The 16,645-nt window shown below is 44.1% G+C and overlaps 1 protein-coding gene across 1 annotated transcript in view; it reads right to left on the bottom strand.

Moving 5' to 3' along the window:
• The window catches only part of WDR88 (WD repeat domain 88), a 37,697-nt gene that overhangs the window by 3,331 nt on the left and 17,721 nt on the right, over positions 1–16,645 (bottom strand). Inside the window, exons 4-9 of the mRNA XM_019940984.3 lie at positions 16,327–16,390; positions 13,646–13,784; positions 12,160–12,289; positions 4,643–4,830; positions 2,493–2,575; positions 666–734 (exon numbers count right to left, since the gene is read on the bottom strand). Of these exons, the coding sequence (XP_019796543.1) occupies positions 666–734; positions 2,493–2,575; positions 4,643–4,830; positions 12,160–12,289; positions 13,646–13,784; positions 16,327–16,390 (673 nt within the window). The remainder of the gene's footprint in view (positions 1–665; positions 735–2,492; positions 2,576–4,642; positions 4,831–12,159; positions 12,290–13,645; positions 13,785–16,326; positions 16,391–16,645) is intronic.

Genomic DNA, 16,645 nt, shown 5'->3' with positions numbered 1-16,645 from the left:
TTTTACGCTAAAGTAACAACACATTGGCATATAATTTTTATTATGTATTATAATATTATGGGGTTTTTTGGTCAGGTGTGATGGTATCCTGCATTGGCTCTCTAAGAAGTTGATCATGGCAGGCAGAGTCTTGCCCACATTTTTATACACCTAGAAACCCCCAGCCTAGAGAATAAGATGGCTCTAACAAAGGTTGGGGGACAAGGTGGGACCCCACTTCTTGGTGCTCACACATGAAGGACAGCCCTCAGGATATCCTGGGCTGTCTGTTACGTGCCATTGGCACGGGAATCCCAGGATGCAGTGACTAGCGAGGGATGACCCACCTGGAACCTTGGGGTTGTCTGCTTGCCCACGAGCTGACCCCTTTCCCTCCAAGGCCCCCTGTTGGCTCCATCACTTACCAGTCTGGACAGGCCCTTGCTCCAATGAAGTTCAAATGACAACTGTGCAAAGAAGTACCTGGCAACTTCCCATATGAGCAAAGGACCCACTTTCCACGTTCCCGCTTCCTGGATGGGGTCGGCCTGGCCAGGTATAGCCTTCAGACTGAGCTGCTTGGTCCTTCAGACTGAGGAATTTTACTTGACAATGCACTTCTGCTAACACTAATTCTCACAAATGTGATAGAGATTTTAAGTCACTCAAAGGTTGGCCACTTTTACCTTCGAAGCAGACAGGATCCATTTCTTGTTGTTGCTGATGGCAACATCCATCACCCAGTCATTATGGCCCTGAAGAAAAGTAGAATTTTAAGAGGACCTAGAAAAAAAAACCTTTGAAAGAACAACAAAAACCAAAAAAACAGTCAAGAATCCCACGTTGCTTACTTTTTTTTTTTTTTTTTTTGGTATGCGGGCCTCTCACTGTTGTGGCCTCTCCTGTTGCAGAGCACAGGCTCTGGACACACAGGCTCAGCGGCCATGGCTCACGGGCCCAGCCGCTCTGCGGCATGTGGGAATCTTCCCGGACCGGGGCGCGAACCCGTGTCCCCTGCATCGGCAGGCGGACTCTCAACCACTGCGCCACCAGGGAAGCCCCGTTGCTTACTTTTAAGAGCAATTAATTGTGCTTCCCTGGTTTCACCCACGATATTTAAAGTGGAGTACAAAGTGTACAAGCTTGGGATTCATGTATATATCACAGCACCATATGAGTTTTTAAAAATAGTACTCTGGTGCTTAGCACAATGGGAAAAAAAAATTATATTCCCAGCTGGTCCCAGAGCACCTCTTGCAGGTTTTTGTTTGCATATTCTTTGTTCTAGGAAATACCGCTTAGCGATCCTATTGGTGAGGGAGCTTTTGGCTTCAAGTAACTGCAAACCTACCCACTGTGGCTTAAATAAATGGGGGTTATTTTCCTGGGGTAAAAGGAATTTAGAGGAGATAAATACTTGCTGGTTCAAACACTTAATGATGTCAGAGCTCTGTGTCAGCCTCTGTCTCATTCTTTGGCCTTCCCCTAATGGAAAGAGGTGAATGGTGAGGCGTGGTATGAGGGAAGGAAGCAGCAGTGAGGTTAAACTGCTGTGCATAACAAAAGGACAGGAATCGGAGGGTGGAAGAATAGAGAGAGGAGAGGAGAGGAGAAGGGAGGATAGAATGGCCTGATGGGAACACAAAGGGACTCTTAAACACAACATTCAGTTTTAAGCCATTCACGTGCTATGATGTAAACTCCCCTTGCCTCTCCAAACCCACAGAGAAGAGGGTCAGATAGAACAGCTTTGGGATACTGAATGTTATGGTGATCAAGGGGACACAGTCTACATTTGGGTCCCAGGAAATAGAGAAACCAAGAGTCATCAATGCAAGCATTCACAGCCAAAGGCGGCCATGAGATCACAAGATCAAGGGGTGTGCAGAAGTCTTGGGATGGGGGCACCTGGAACAGAGGCACTGACGTAGCCGATCCTGGGACTGCCTAACCGTTGGGTTCTCCTTGTGTTGCACCATCCATCTCCTTACCATACAGCCACTTTAAGTTGAGTCTCCTCTAACCTGCAGCCAAAAGTACTCACCCACCATTGACACCCACCATTCTGAAGCCCCACAGCTTTCTATGCATGCCTCAGGATGGCATTCAACCTTTTGCACAGTCATTTCTGCTGTTCATAGACACTGACCGTCCTCAGAGTTGTTGCATTTGCTGCTCCCTCTTCCTGGAACGCCCTTCCCCAAGATCCTCACTCATCCAGTCTTTCTTTGCCATCCAGTTCTCAGCTCAAAGGCCACCTTCTCCAAGAGGCCCTCCCACTGTGGATTAGTCCCCGGAGTCTGTTTCTATCATATCACCCTGTTGTGGCTACTCTGTGTCGCTCATCACTATGGAGGATTTGTTTGTTGGTTCCTGGTCTGACCTTGCCCATAGAGGTGTCAGCTCCATTGCGAACATTTAGGTCTGTCTCACTGTTGTATCCCCAGCACCCAGCACCCAGCATGAAATGAAGAATGAAGCTCAGATCTTCTATCTGATGCTGGCATTGGTACCTTCAAGGAGAGCTTCCGGTAGCCTTCTCCTACATCCCAAATAGCCACAGTCTTGTCGAACCCTCCAGACACAAGCAAAGAGGCTGGAACACAAAACGAAAGAGGCTCAGGGGGTCACCTTCCTCAACCAACTGTTTCCTCCTCTGGGGAGGCCCAAGCAGGCCGCAGATGCATCTGTGAGGTGCTACCATGGCTCACTCTGAGGACACCCAAACCCCTTCCGGGTGGGACTCAACAACCCCCAATCAATTACAGTTGACGCTCGATATTCATGGTAGTTGCGATCCACAAAGTCATCACAAACACTCAATGAGTGATGATTGGTCTTAGGGGAAATGCAGGGTTAGGTTCCTGTGAGCCTCTGGTTACAACATTTTCATTAACCCATCAGTACATAACCTTGTTTTCTGTCTGTTTAACGACACCTTAGTTGATACATATTGCTTATTTATTAACATTGATTTCATGGCCACCAGCATTATAACTCATGTCTGAATGAGGCGTATCTAACATGTGTTTTCCCTGTAAGGCACATCACAGGCTTCTTGCAGTTAGGACACTAGACAGCACTTCAGCACTATGCTGGGGGGCCCCTTTAAACAGCAAAATCATCAACAAAGAGCACAAAATGCCAAAAAGTGGGACTAAATAGATCGCAGCAAGGACACCTTATGATAAGAGAACTGAAAGGAGAAGGCGGAGGGTCACCTTGTTCAGCCTCAGCTGGGACCGTGTGCACATGGCAAGCTTCTTGCCGCTCTGCATGTATCTATGGGTGGCTGCAAAAGTGCCGTGAGTATTGATTTCAGGCTTACAAATAAATTTTACCCAGTAGGTAAATTCACAAACACAGAATCCGCAAATAGTGATGATTGACTCACTATACGCAACTCTGAAACTTGTAATGCCAAGGACAGGAGCTGGTGGGGCACCTCACAGCGGGGTCTGACTTACACAGAGGCTGCTTCTGAAGAGGGAAACGTTTCTCAAGCCAGGCCCTGACTATGTGCATGTTGGCTGGGTACTCCCCTTGACACACAGAGCAAGCCCCACTCCCCACGAGGACCGCGGAGTAGAGTCATAACATTTGGCTCCTGGGTGTCGGGAGCAGTCACAGCTCTCACTGGGGCCAGCTGCCCCTGGCTGCTTCCTGGCATTGCTCCTGGTCACATCCAGGCCCCTTCATCTGGAAACAGCTCTCCAATGTCCCATGCAGAAACACCCCTCACATATTCTCAGTGCCTCTTGTTCAGAGGGTACCGACTCTGACCTCCAGCTCTAAGGATGGGCAAGTCCCGCAGGCACGGCCAATCAGAGCCTTTCATCCCCTGCTAAAGGGGTTGGTTCAGAGATGGGCATGTATCCCCAGCTGAGCCAATGCGAGTCTTCCCTGGGACTTGTACGGGCACCACCAGAAAGAGGTTTTCTCTTTCTCTAGGATTGCCAGTGACCAGAACCTTTGTTGGCCTGGACCACCAGAGGCCATCTTTGCCTCCTTGAGGAGAAAGGTCAATACAAGAGAGAAGCTGAGCTGAAGGATAGAGCGGAAGGGTTGGCTTCCTGAGAGCATTGTCTGTCTGGACACAGCCCTCCTGAAGGGTGACCAGCTCCTGGATGAAGTCAGAGAGTGGCATGGACATACATACACTACCAAATGTAAAACAGATAGCTAGTGGGAAGCAGCCACATAGCATAAGGAGATCAGCTCGGTGCTTTGTCACCACCTAGAGGGGTGGGATAGGGAGGGTGGGAGGGAGACGCAAGAGGGAGGGGATATGGGGATATGGGGATATGTATAGCTGATTCACTTTGTTATACAGTAGAAACGAACACACCATTGTAAAGCAATTATACTCCAATAAAGATGTTAAAAAGAAAATAAAAAATAAAAAAAATAGATTTGAAAAAAATTTTAACAGATTTATCTTGTTGCTTAAGCTATATCAAACTGAGTTTCCATCATTTGCAAACTTGTGCATATGAATCTCCCTCTTGGCTTTTCTGTTCTTGGGGAAAATAAATCCACCCTCACCACTGGCATCATTGGAAATCACCTCTTTATACTATGGAAAGTCCACATGAGTGGAACGTGAGGAACTCTACCCCAGCACTCCCACGGGTGTGGAATCCTTCAACATTTAATTACTCACTGTCTCTGGCAAAGTGGCAGGAGCTCACAGAACCTTCATGACCCTGCATCAGAGTCACACAGGCTCCACGGTTTCGAAACTCCCCTGTATGGACGTTCCATATTTTTAAGGTTTTATCCCAAGAGCTTGTACACAGGAAATGGCCACTGAAGGTAAAACAGCAGTTTGAGATTGCATTGGTGTGTGCTCTGAAACATATATGGAAGGGTGCACACATTAGTACATCACTCCTGGAGGATCCGAGGACACACTAAAGGGGAGGTGAGTGGAGGGGGCATTGGAGCTGATACCCTGTGACCCCATTCCTTTTTTTTTTCTTTTGCGGTATGTGGGCCTCTCACTGTCGTGGCCTCTCCCGTTGCAGAGCACAGGCTCTGGACGCACAGGCTCAGCGGCCATGGCTCACGGGCCCAGTCGCTCCGCGGCATGTGGGATTTTCCCGGACCGGGGCACGAACCCATGTCCCCTGCATCGGCAGGCGGACTCTCAACCACTGCGCCACCAGGGAAGCCCCATTCTCAATTTTTAAATGTCTTATTTTTTTACAGAAAAGAATTGTCAGAATTTTGCTTTTCTTTGTTTTGTTATGATCTTCAAAGTATTTTCCCTGTGACTGTCATCTCCTGTTACAAAGAGAGTTTTCAAGCAAACTTATAAACATAATTGAGCATCTCTGAGTAGCCTGGATTATAATATCAATTCATCTAAATGAAGAAAAGGTTGAACAAAACTATTTTCTAGAGCTCAAGTCAGAGTTTTAGACTCTTTTAGTTCTCTGAAGCTCACAAACTGAGTAGGATCAAAGGAGAAGAAATGTCGGCTTCCCGGGGTGTCCAGGCTTAAAATGTCCAAATCCCAGTGCCTGGTGGGGCAAGAACCATCCCAGCATATACTGGAGGTGAATAACAAGCCCTCCTCTGAATCCAGAGACTGTCGCTGAGGTTTAAACCAAGGCTCTCTCTCTTTTCCAGGATGCGGCTCTCATTTCAGATAAAGTCCACATAACATAAAAGACCATTTTACTTAGTGCAAAAGTTTGGGGAAAACGTTCTGGACAAGATGGAGTCAATGTACTGCTCCCCTTTCCTCCTGTTAAGTACAGCTAACAGCAGCTTCCCTGGTGGCACAATGGTTAAGAATCCGCCTGCCAATGCAGGGCACACAGTTTCGAGCCCTGGTCCGGGAAGATCCCACATGCCTCAGAGCAACCCCACAGAGCAACTCAGCCCATGTGCCACAACTACTGAGCCCGCGTGCCACAACTACTGAGCCCGTGTGCCACAACTACTGAAGTCCGCGTGCCTAGAGCCCAGCTCGGCAACAAGAAAAGCCACCGCAATGAGAAGCCCATGCACTTCAACAAAGAGTAGCCCCCACTCTCCGCAACTAGAGAAAGCCCGCATGCAGCAATGAAGACCCAATGCAGCCAAAAATAAATAAATAAAATAAATAAATTTATTTTTAAAAAAAGAGTACAGCTAACAGGCCTGGGCATTTATAAAGCAAACAGAAGACTGTAAAAGGTGGAGAAGAGAAGGCAGACCAGCTAAGGATCTTGGGACCCAAGGATGGCATGCTGTTGAGTCCCTGTAGTTTTCTTTTTGTTTCTTATATCCTGGACTGGGTACCGGGAAAGCCTGCAATCCCCAAAACAATAAGGACTGGATAAAAAGCTCCCAAGAAAAGCCTGTTCTCCCTAGCCAAAGGGATAGCCTAGTAAGACAGAAAACCTTTACACAATGCCTGCCTTACTCCAGTGAAAAATCTTGGGAAAAACTGCAATCCCATCCCCACCCCTGTCAGCAAAGTCTTGAGTCTAGACTGCCACCCTTGCCAGGCTCTAATGAGGTAGACTGCTAAAACAGAAGATTTAAGTAAGACTTAGAGTCTCGTAATGCAATACTCAAAATGCCCAGGATGCAACTGAAATTCACTCATCATACTAAGAGCCAGGAAAATCTCAACATGAATGGGAAACAGAGTCAACAGATGCCGATACTGAGATGACACAGATGTTAGAATTATCTGACAAGGATTTTTAAGCCGCCATCACAAAAATGCTTTGATGGACAATTATAATCGTGCTTGAAATAAGCAAAAAGATTGAAAGCCTCAGCAAAGAAATAGAAGGTATAAAGAATGACCAAATGGAAATTTTAGAACTGAAAATACAATAACAAAAACAACAACAGCAACAAAAACCCTCAATGGAGAAGAAAGAGGAAATAATCAGTAAATATGAAGACAGACAATATAAATTAACCAATCCAAAAAATAGACTGAAAAAAACAAGAGCCTTAGAAACCTGTGAGACTATAACAAAATATCTAACATTTGGGTAATCAGCATCTCAGAAGAAAAGGAGAAATAACATAGAGCTGAAAAAATAATCAAAGAAATTGTCTAGAAAGGACAGATTCAAAAAGCAGAGTGAAGCCCAAGTAGGATAAACCCAAAGAAATCTATACACAGACACATTGTAATTAAACTTTTGAAAAGTAGAGAAAAAGAAAAAAATTTTGAAAGCAATGAAAGAGAAATGACACCTTACTTATAGGGGAAAAACTATTTGAACAGCAGTGGATTCTTCATCAGAAACCATGGCGATCAGAAAAAAGTGATATGACAGTTTTCAAATGAGGAAAGAAAAGAACTGTCAGCACAGACTTCTATACCCAGCAAAAAAATATCCTTCAGGATTGAAGGAGGAATCAAGACATTTTCAGATGAAGGAAAACAAAGAGAATTTGTTGCCCTCAGACCTACCCTAAAAGAATAGCTAAAGGAAATTTTTCTAAACAGAAAGAAAATGGTGAAAGAAGGAAACTTGGAATATCAGAAAATAGAACATGGTAAGCAAAAGTATGGGTAAATACAGTAGATTTTCCTTCTCCTCTTGAGTTTTCTAAATTATGTTTGACAACTGATGCAAAAAAATTATAATGAAGTACTTGTGTTTATTCCTTGCAAGCTTCAAAATCAGTTGAGATTATGAATTTTCAAACTTCTCTAGTAAGACCAGCTATATAATTTGCAGGGCCCAGTGCAAGATTAAAATGCAAGGTGCCAGTTTCTCAAAAAGCTTTACATAATATTACCACATGATCCAGAAATTCCTCTTTTAGATATATAGCCAAAAGAATTGAAAGCAGGGAATTGAACAGATATTTGTACACCAGTGTTCATTGAAGCATTATTCACAACAGCTAAAAGACAGAAGCAACACGTGTTCCTCAACAGATAAATAGAGAAACAAAATGTAGTATATACATGCAATGGAATATTGTTCAGTCATAAAAAGGAATGAAATCCTAATACAGGCTATAACATATATAAACCTTAAAAACATTACGTCATCACCCTGATACCAAAAACAGACAAAGATGTCACAGAGAAAGAAAACTACAGCCAATATCACTGATGAACATAGATGCAAAAATCCTCAACAAAATACTAGCAAACAGAATCCAACAGCACAATAAAAGGATCATACACTATGATCAAGTGGGGTTTATCCCAGGAATACAAGGATTCTTCAATATATGCAAATCAATCAATGTGATACACTACATTAACAAACTGAAGAATAAAAACCATATGATCATCTCAATAGATGCAGAAAAAGCTTTCGACAAAATTCAACACCCATTTACGATGAAAACCCTCCAGAAAGTAGGTTCAAACCCACAGCCAACGTCGTCCTCAATGGTGAAAAACTGAAACCATTTCCACCAAGATCAGGAAGAAGACAAGGTTGCCCACTCGCACCACTATTATTCAACATTGTTTTGGAAGTTTTAGACACAGCATTCAGAGAAGAAAAAGAAATAAAAGGAATCCAAATCGGAAAAGAAGAAGTAAAGCTGTCACTGTTTGCAGATGACATGATACTATACATAGAGAATCCTAAAGATGCTACCAGAAAACTACTAGAGCTAATCAATGAATTTGGTAGAGTAGCAGGATACAAAATTAATGCACAGAAATCTCTGGCATTCCTATACACTAATGATGAAAAATCTGAAAGTGAAATTAAGAAGACACTCCCATTTACCATTGCAACAAAAAGAATAAAATACCTAGGAATAAGCCTACCTAAGGAGACAAGAGACCTGTATGAAGAAAATTATAATACACTGATGAAAGAAATTAAAGATGATACAAATAGATGGAGAGATATATCATGTTCTTGGATTGGAAGAATCAACATTGTGAAAATGCCTATACTACCCAAGCAATCTACAGATTCAATGCAATCCCTGTCAAACTACCAATGGCGTTTTTCACGGAACTAGAATAAAAAAATTCGCAATTTGTATGGAAACGCAAAAGACCCTGAATAACCAAAGCAATCTTGAGAAAGAAAAATGGAGCTGGAGGAATCAGGCTCCCTGATTTCAGACTATACTACAAAGCTACAGTAATCAAGACAGTATGGTACTGGCACAAAAACAGAAATATAGATCAATGGAACAGGATAGAAAGCCCAGAGATAAACCCAAGCACATATGGTCACCTTATCTTTGATGAAGGAGGCAAGAATATACAATGGAGAAAAGACAGCCTCTTCAATAAGTGGCACTGGGAAAACTGGACAGCTACATGTAAAAGAATGAAATTAGAACACTCCCTAACACCATACACAAAAATAAACTCAAAATGGATTAAATACCTAAATGTAAGGCCAGACACTATCAAACTCTTAGAGGAAAACACAGGCAGAACACTCTATGACATAACTCAGAGCAAGATCCTTTTTGACCCACCTCCTAAAGAAATGGAAATAAAAACAAAAATAAACAAATGGGACCTAATGAAACTTAAAAGCTTTTGCACAGCAAAGGAAACCATAAACAAGGCGAAAAGACAACCCTCAGAATGGGAGAAAATTAGTCGCAAATGAAGCAACTGACAAAGGATTAATCTCCAAATTTTATAAGCAGCTCATGCAGCTCAATATCAAAAAATCAAACAGCCCAATACAAAAATAGGCAGAAGACCTAAACAGACATGTCTCCAAAGAAGATATACAGATTGCCTATAAACACATGAAAGAATGCTCAACATCATTAATCATTAGAGAAATGCAAATTAAAACTACAATGAGATATCATCTCACACCAGTCAGAATGGCCATCATCAAAAAATCTACAAACAATAAATGCTGGAGAAGGTGTGGAGAAAAGGGAACCCTCTTGCACTGTTGGTGGGAATGTAAATTGATACAGTCTCTATGGAGAACAGTATGGAGGTTCCTTAAAAAACTAAAAATAAAACTACCGTATGACCCAGCAATCCCACTACTGGGCATATACCCTGAGAAAACCATAATTCAAAAGTGTCATGTACCACAATGTTCATTGCAGCTCTATTTACAATAGCCAGGACATGGAAGCAACCTAAGTGTCCATAATGGACCTAGAGTCTGTCATACAGAGTGAAGTAAGTCAGAAAGAGAAAAACAAATACCATATGCTAACACATATATATGGAATCTAAAAAAAAAGGGGGGCATGAAGAACGTAGGGGCAAGATGGGAATAAAGATGCAGACCTACTAGAGAATGGACTTGAGGACATAGGGAGGGGGAAGGGTAAGCTGGGACAAAGTGAGAGAGTGGCATGGACATATATACACGACCAAATGTAAAACAGATAGCTAGTGGGAAGCAGCCGCATAGCACAGGGAGATCAGCTCGGTGCTTTGTGATCACCTAGAGGGGTGGGATAGGGAGAGTGGGAGGGAGGGAGATGCAAAAGGGAAGAGATATGGGGATATATGTATATGTATAGCTGATTCACTTTGGTATAAAGCAGAAACTAACACTCCATTGTAAAGCAATTATACTCCAATAAAGATGTTAAAAAACAAAACAAAACATTATGTTAGGTGAAATAAGCCAGACACAAAAGGACAAATAATGTATGATTCCATTCATATGAAATTTCTAGTATAAGAAAATTCATAGAGGCAGAAAGTAGAATAGAGGTTACTAGGGGCTAGGGTTGGGGAGAGTGGGGAATTATTATTAACAGGTACCGAGTTTCTGTTTGGGTGATAAAAGGGTTTTGGAAATAGAAAGTGGTGGTGGCTGCACAATATTGTAAATGTAATGTCAGTGAAATAAGTTTAAAATGGTTAAAATTCTATATTTTACCACAATTAAAAAATAATAATGTAATATCCCCCAAACCACTGAATTGTACACTGGAAATGGGTGAGTTGTATGATGTGTATGAATTATATCTCAATAAAGCTGTTAAGGAAGGCAGCCAGCAGGCAGGAAAGAAGGGGGAAAAGTGATGGCTTCTGGGGAAACAATGGTTACGAGACAGGTAAGAGAGAGATTTTTCACTATATATCTTTTTGTACCTTTTAAATTTTGTACTGTGTTGCATGCTTTACATTTTCAAAAAGTAAATTACATATTTTTAAAATAAAAAATTCGAGGTCCCTTGTTCAAAAATGAAGAATTTCAAGATATCAACGGCAGAGCATGGAATCAAGTGTGAGACTTTCTGTGTGTGGAGCCCTGTGAAACTTCAGAGGTTCATGCCATGAAGCCAGCCCTGTCCTGTAGCCCTGAGAATCCTTGTCTATGTTTTCTTGCTAAAAGCTACATTTCCAGAAAATTCACAAATGTGGGTCAATCCAATATACCAATAGACATTTTCCTTAGCTCCCTTTCCACCCTCCTTGGGGAAGCAAAGTGGAGTGGATTGTGACACCCACAGCTGGAGCTGCGGCCGCCTCTGCTGCGTCACCCTCCTCACTGCCACCACCGAGTAGGTCTAAGGAGCAGGGCAGGTGTCCCACGGCCCCTCTCGACCCTGGTGTCCACGGGAGTCACCCTTGGTAACAGAGCCCGTGCTGAGCGCCCACCATGCAGCCTGTGTGTTATCTCGTGCAGACCTCACCTGGGCTCAGTTTGCAGGTGAGGAAACTAAGGTCCAAGGTCACGTAGGATGAGAACCTGCACTCTCTTAACCCCGGGCCAGACCCCCAGGGGAAAGCCTGGTCCAGGCCGGCCGGGCTCGTAACTGAGCCGAGCGGGCAGGGTGACAGGGCATATGCACATTCTGGGATCCTGACTCCAAGGCCCGCTGGAGATGGCTGGCCACCCACTTGGTGCCGGTGGCCACAGACAAAGTGACCCTTGCAGGCCCTGGATTATCAGATCTTCCCATTTTACATGGGTTGCTGGAAATCCACATTTTGGGGTGGGAGTGGGACACTGCACAATGTTTACCAGTGTTGGCTCACACTGAAATGAATGCATCTGAGGGCCGTCCCAGCCCAGGGACCACAGCTAGTGGTTTCCCCCTGCCTGTCTGTCCCCTTCCCTTTCTCCATCTCCAGTCTCCTCACAGCACCAGCGGACCATAGTTGGAGATGCCCCACATTGACACCAGCTGGGGAGCCAAAGGGGCACAGGCCGAATCCAGGAGGGCGTGAAGGGGGACTCCCACCCACCTCCCCGCTGCAGGATGCTGCCCGGCCTCCCAGGGCCTCCTCACTTGGTGATGGTGAGCAGCGTGGCCTGGGATGTCACATCCCAGATCTTGATGCTCCTGTCCAGTGAGACGGAAGCCACCTTCTGGCTGTCTGGGTCAAAGCAGCATGCTGTGACCGACATCCTGTGATGATCTGAGGCACAAGGAAAGTGACTCGTTACCGTGCGTTCCATACTCTGGGCCACAGGCTCCAAGGGACGCACAGGCTCACCCTGCTCCCCTGGACAGCGACAGTATTACAGAGATGCAGCTCTGGTTTTCACAAGGGACTCTGCACTCACACAAGGTGCCTGCCGTGAACCAGGCTTTGGAGGAGCACTGCCCCCCGCCCCTGCCACTGCCCCTGCAGAGCTCCCACGTGGATGCGGAGACACCCTTGAGCAGGCAACGATCTGCAGCATATGCCATGGCTCCCAGCCAGCAGAAGGAAGGCTGGCCCAGCCCCGAAGGGTCGAGGAAGGGACCTAAAAGTTATTGAGGGAAGCAGGAAAGGAAGAGTGCTCTAGGCAGAAGGAACAGCACGTGCCAAGGTCCGGCGTGGGGAGAGAGCATGGAGGGGCGTGGCGTGCAGCTAGAACTCCGAGCGTGAGGAGAGGTAGAGTGTGCGGTGATACATTAAGGAAATATGCAAGCTGTGGGGCAGCGCACCTATCACGGTGCCATGTTGATAAAAATACATTAAATGCATGTGGGAAGTAGTACTGTGTGTGTGCAAACACACACACACACACACACACACACACACACACACACACGAAGGCCACCCAGCAATGTATTGTTAATAATACGTACCTCCAGGGAGGAGTCCAAACAGGTACGGCAGCCTTGCTCTTTTTACTTTACACATTTACTAATTTTTTTTTACAATGATTGTGTATTTTTTAACTTTTTCTTTTGAGATAACTGTTAACTCAAATGCAGTTGTAAGGAATAATACAGAGAGATCCCATCACCCAGTTTCCCCCAGTGATAACATCTTGCATAATCATTATATAGGATTACAACTGGGAAATTGACATACGATGATTTTTTTTCCGTAGATGCCATTCTGTTCTTTTTCTAATTGTCTGAATTTGTTTCTTTCTACATGACAATGAATAATAATAATATTGCAAATCATCAGCATTGTAAAACACAATAAATATTTTACATGCATTATTAATAATCATTGTGATAATTATTTTTATATTTTTAAATATAAATGTTAAGAAGGCTGGGACTCCACTCAGTAAAGAATTGGGCTTATATGTCCACGTGAGGTTGGAGCAGAGCACTGCTTCATTTATTACAAGCACGAGATTGAACGGAAAATCCTTAAGCAGTCTTAGTTTTAACTGCCTGTGCCTTTATCAATCAATGTCCCATCTTTAATGATGTGATTCACAGCATTGCAGGTTCACCAAATAAAGCAATCGAAAGTCACTGTCTATCAAGTGACAAGTGGCTGTTACCACAGACAGGATAGAGCAGGGAGCCCACGCAAACTCACCTTTGATGTGGGACACGGTGGTGGTGTCTTCCGCGTCTGTTATACAGATTCCATGGTCCACATCCAAGCCTGAGACCACGTATTTACCATCGGGGGAAAACTTACAGGAGACTATGAAGGTTTCATGACTGAGCTTCCACTGAAACAGGGCAACAATCCAAAGGTTTTCTCTCTAGCCCAGCATTCCAGCAGGACTTTCTGAAATGTTCTCTCTATGTACTGTTCGGTATGCCAGCCACTGGCCACATGTGGCCATGGAGTACTTGTAATAGGCTGGTGCAAATAAGGAACTGAATTTTCGTTTGTTTAGTTTTCATGAATTAATTTTTAATTAATAAATGTAATTAATGTGTGTCTAGGACAGATGAACAAGGATAGCAAGCACCTAGCAGAACTGGCAGCAAGGTTCTAGTAATGGCCAACTTTATTCTTTTTTTTTTTTTTTTTTGGCTGCACCAAGTGGCTTGTGGGATCTTAGCTTCCCAACCAGGGATCGGACTCGAGCCCTCGGCAACGAAAGCGCAGAGTCCTAACCACTGGACCGCCAGGGAATGCCCCCTGGGCAACTTTTTTCTTGTTCAGTTTGGTAAGTGTTTATTGAATGTCTGCCCTGTGGACAAGACGCTACAACCTCAGCCCCTTGGGACGAAGAGCTACTCAACATATTTAGGAAAGGAGGATCTCTCTGTATGTTCTAAATTATGGTATTGCCATTGTGAAGGTTTTTAAATATGCCCACCAATTCTTTGATAGTCCTCCCTCCACAAGCTGGAGCTTAATTACCTGCCCCAAGAGTGTGGGCTCAACTTAGTGACTCATTTCTTTGAATACAATATGGCAGAAGGGATAGTGTATGACTAGGTCATAAAAGAAACCAGGGCTTTCTCCAAAGAAGAAATACAGATGGCCAAAAAGCACATGAAAAGATGCTCAATGTCGTTAATTATTAGAGAAATGCAAATCAAAACCATAATGAGGTATCACCTCACACTGTTCAGAATAGCCATCATCAGAATAATAAACGGAAAGGGTGTGGAGAAAAGGGAGCCCTCCTACACTGTTGGTGGGAATGTAAATTGGTGCAGCCACTGTGGTTTCTTAAAAAACTAAAAATAGAGTTACCATATGATCCAGCCATCCCACTCCTGGGCATATATCTGGAAAAGTTGAAAACTTTAATTCAAAAAGATACATGCACCCCAATGTTCATAGCAGAACTATTTACAATAGCCAAGACATGGAAGCAACCTAAAGTCCATTAACAGATGAATGAGATGTGGTATAAATATACAATGGAATATTACTCAGCCATTAAAAAGAATGAATTATTGCCATTTGCAGCAACACGGTTGGACCTAGAAATTATTGTACTCAGTGAAGTAAGTCAGACAGAGAAAGATAAATATCACATGATACCACTTATACGTGGAATCCAAAAAAATGATACAAATGGACTTATTTAAAAACAAAATAGGGACTTCCTTGGTGGTCCAGTACTCCCAATGCAGGGGGCCCAGGGGGCTGAGGTTCGATCCCTGGTCAGGGAACTAGATCCTACATGTGGCAACTTTGTTGCCACACACAGCAACGAAGATCCCACATGCTGCAAATAAGACCCGGTGCAGCCAAATAAATAAATTAGAAATAAGCATTTGGGAAAATGCTCAAAGCCAGGAGTAACTGATGCTCCTATATCTGCTAGTATATAATGACACTATGTTGCCAACAGAATATACTTGCCCGTGTTCACATTTAACATGTGTATAGGAAAAGAGACACCAAGGTGTTAACTGTAATCTCTGGGAGTTGTTTTAAGGTTTCTGTGTTTGTTTTTTTGAACTTGGCTTATCTTGTCTTTCCAAAAATTGTTTACAATGAGTATAAATTGATCTTCACACCAGGAAGGAAGATTTTTTTTTTAAGGAGAGAAAAGAGGAGGAAGGGAGAGGAGAGGTGATGAGAAGCTGCTGGGGGAAGGGCGATGGGGATGGGACAGGAGACCCTGAGGAACCCCTGGAGCAGGGTCAGGGCTGCCTGGGTACCAGGCAGGAGAGAGAGGGGGATCTCGGGCCAGTTTGGATGGATGGATGGTGGTACCCTCTTAGATGGAGGACAGATTGGGAAGGGCCCAGAAGCCTCGTGCTTTGGCCACGTGCATGGCCTTTGTCCCAAGGCCTCAGCTCTGCCTCTTGCCCCATCAAAAGCAGACATCCCTAGGGGAGGGTCTCTTTTCCCATGCAGTTCCCTCCGCCTGGAATGCCACCTCCCACACCCACCTCCACTTCTCCCCTTCTTCCACATCCTCCCCATCCCTCAAAGAGAGCCCTCTTCTTCCTGCTTCAGAAAGCCTTCCTTCCCTGAAGGCCACCCTCCATCATTTTGGGTCCCTGAGAAAATTTTCCTTTCCTGAAAGATTGGCTACCCTTCACACTCCACGCCCAGCTCAAGGCCACTTAAGGCCCAGTCAAGACCCTGTGCTCTGAATTCTGCTGAGTGCACCAGAGTGACCTCAATGGGAAGGAAATCCAAAAAAGAGGGGATATATGCGTATGTATAACTGACTCATTTTGCTGTACAGTAGAAACCAGCACAACACTGTAAAGCAACTATACTCCCATAAAAGTTAATTTTACAAAAAGACCCTGTGCTGTGATGTCTCCACTAGGGCAAAGCATACGTACCAGCAGCTTGCCTGTTTCAAGGTCCCAAGCCCTCACTGTTTTGTCGTAAGATGCTGCAATAATTCTGGAAATAAAATGACAAACATAGGGTCTTAATGACCCAGATTATTATGCCTGTGGTTTCTATGAAAAAAAAAATAGGAAATTTTTACAGAAAATTTCTATAGTTTAGGACCAAGATTGCAAATAATACCTGAATCTTCCTAAAGATGTTCCATGAGCGCCCCCCCCCCCCCCCCCCCGGAGAACAGAGGTTCTCAGTGAAAACAGAGAGCCCCTAACACAGAAGGCACCACAGCACCATTCTCTTCTTTAATCC

Source organism: Tursiops truncatus, chromosome 19 (assembly GCF_011762595.2).
Source record: "Tursiops truncatus isolate mTurTru1 chromosome 19, mTurTru1.mat.Y, whole genome shotgun sequence".
NCBI lineage: Eukaryota > Metazoa > Chordata > Mammalia > Artiodactyla > Delphinidae > Tursiops > Tursiops truncatus.
This window is presented reverse-complemented; position numbering and strand designations above follow the sequence as displayed.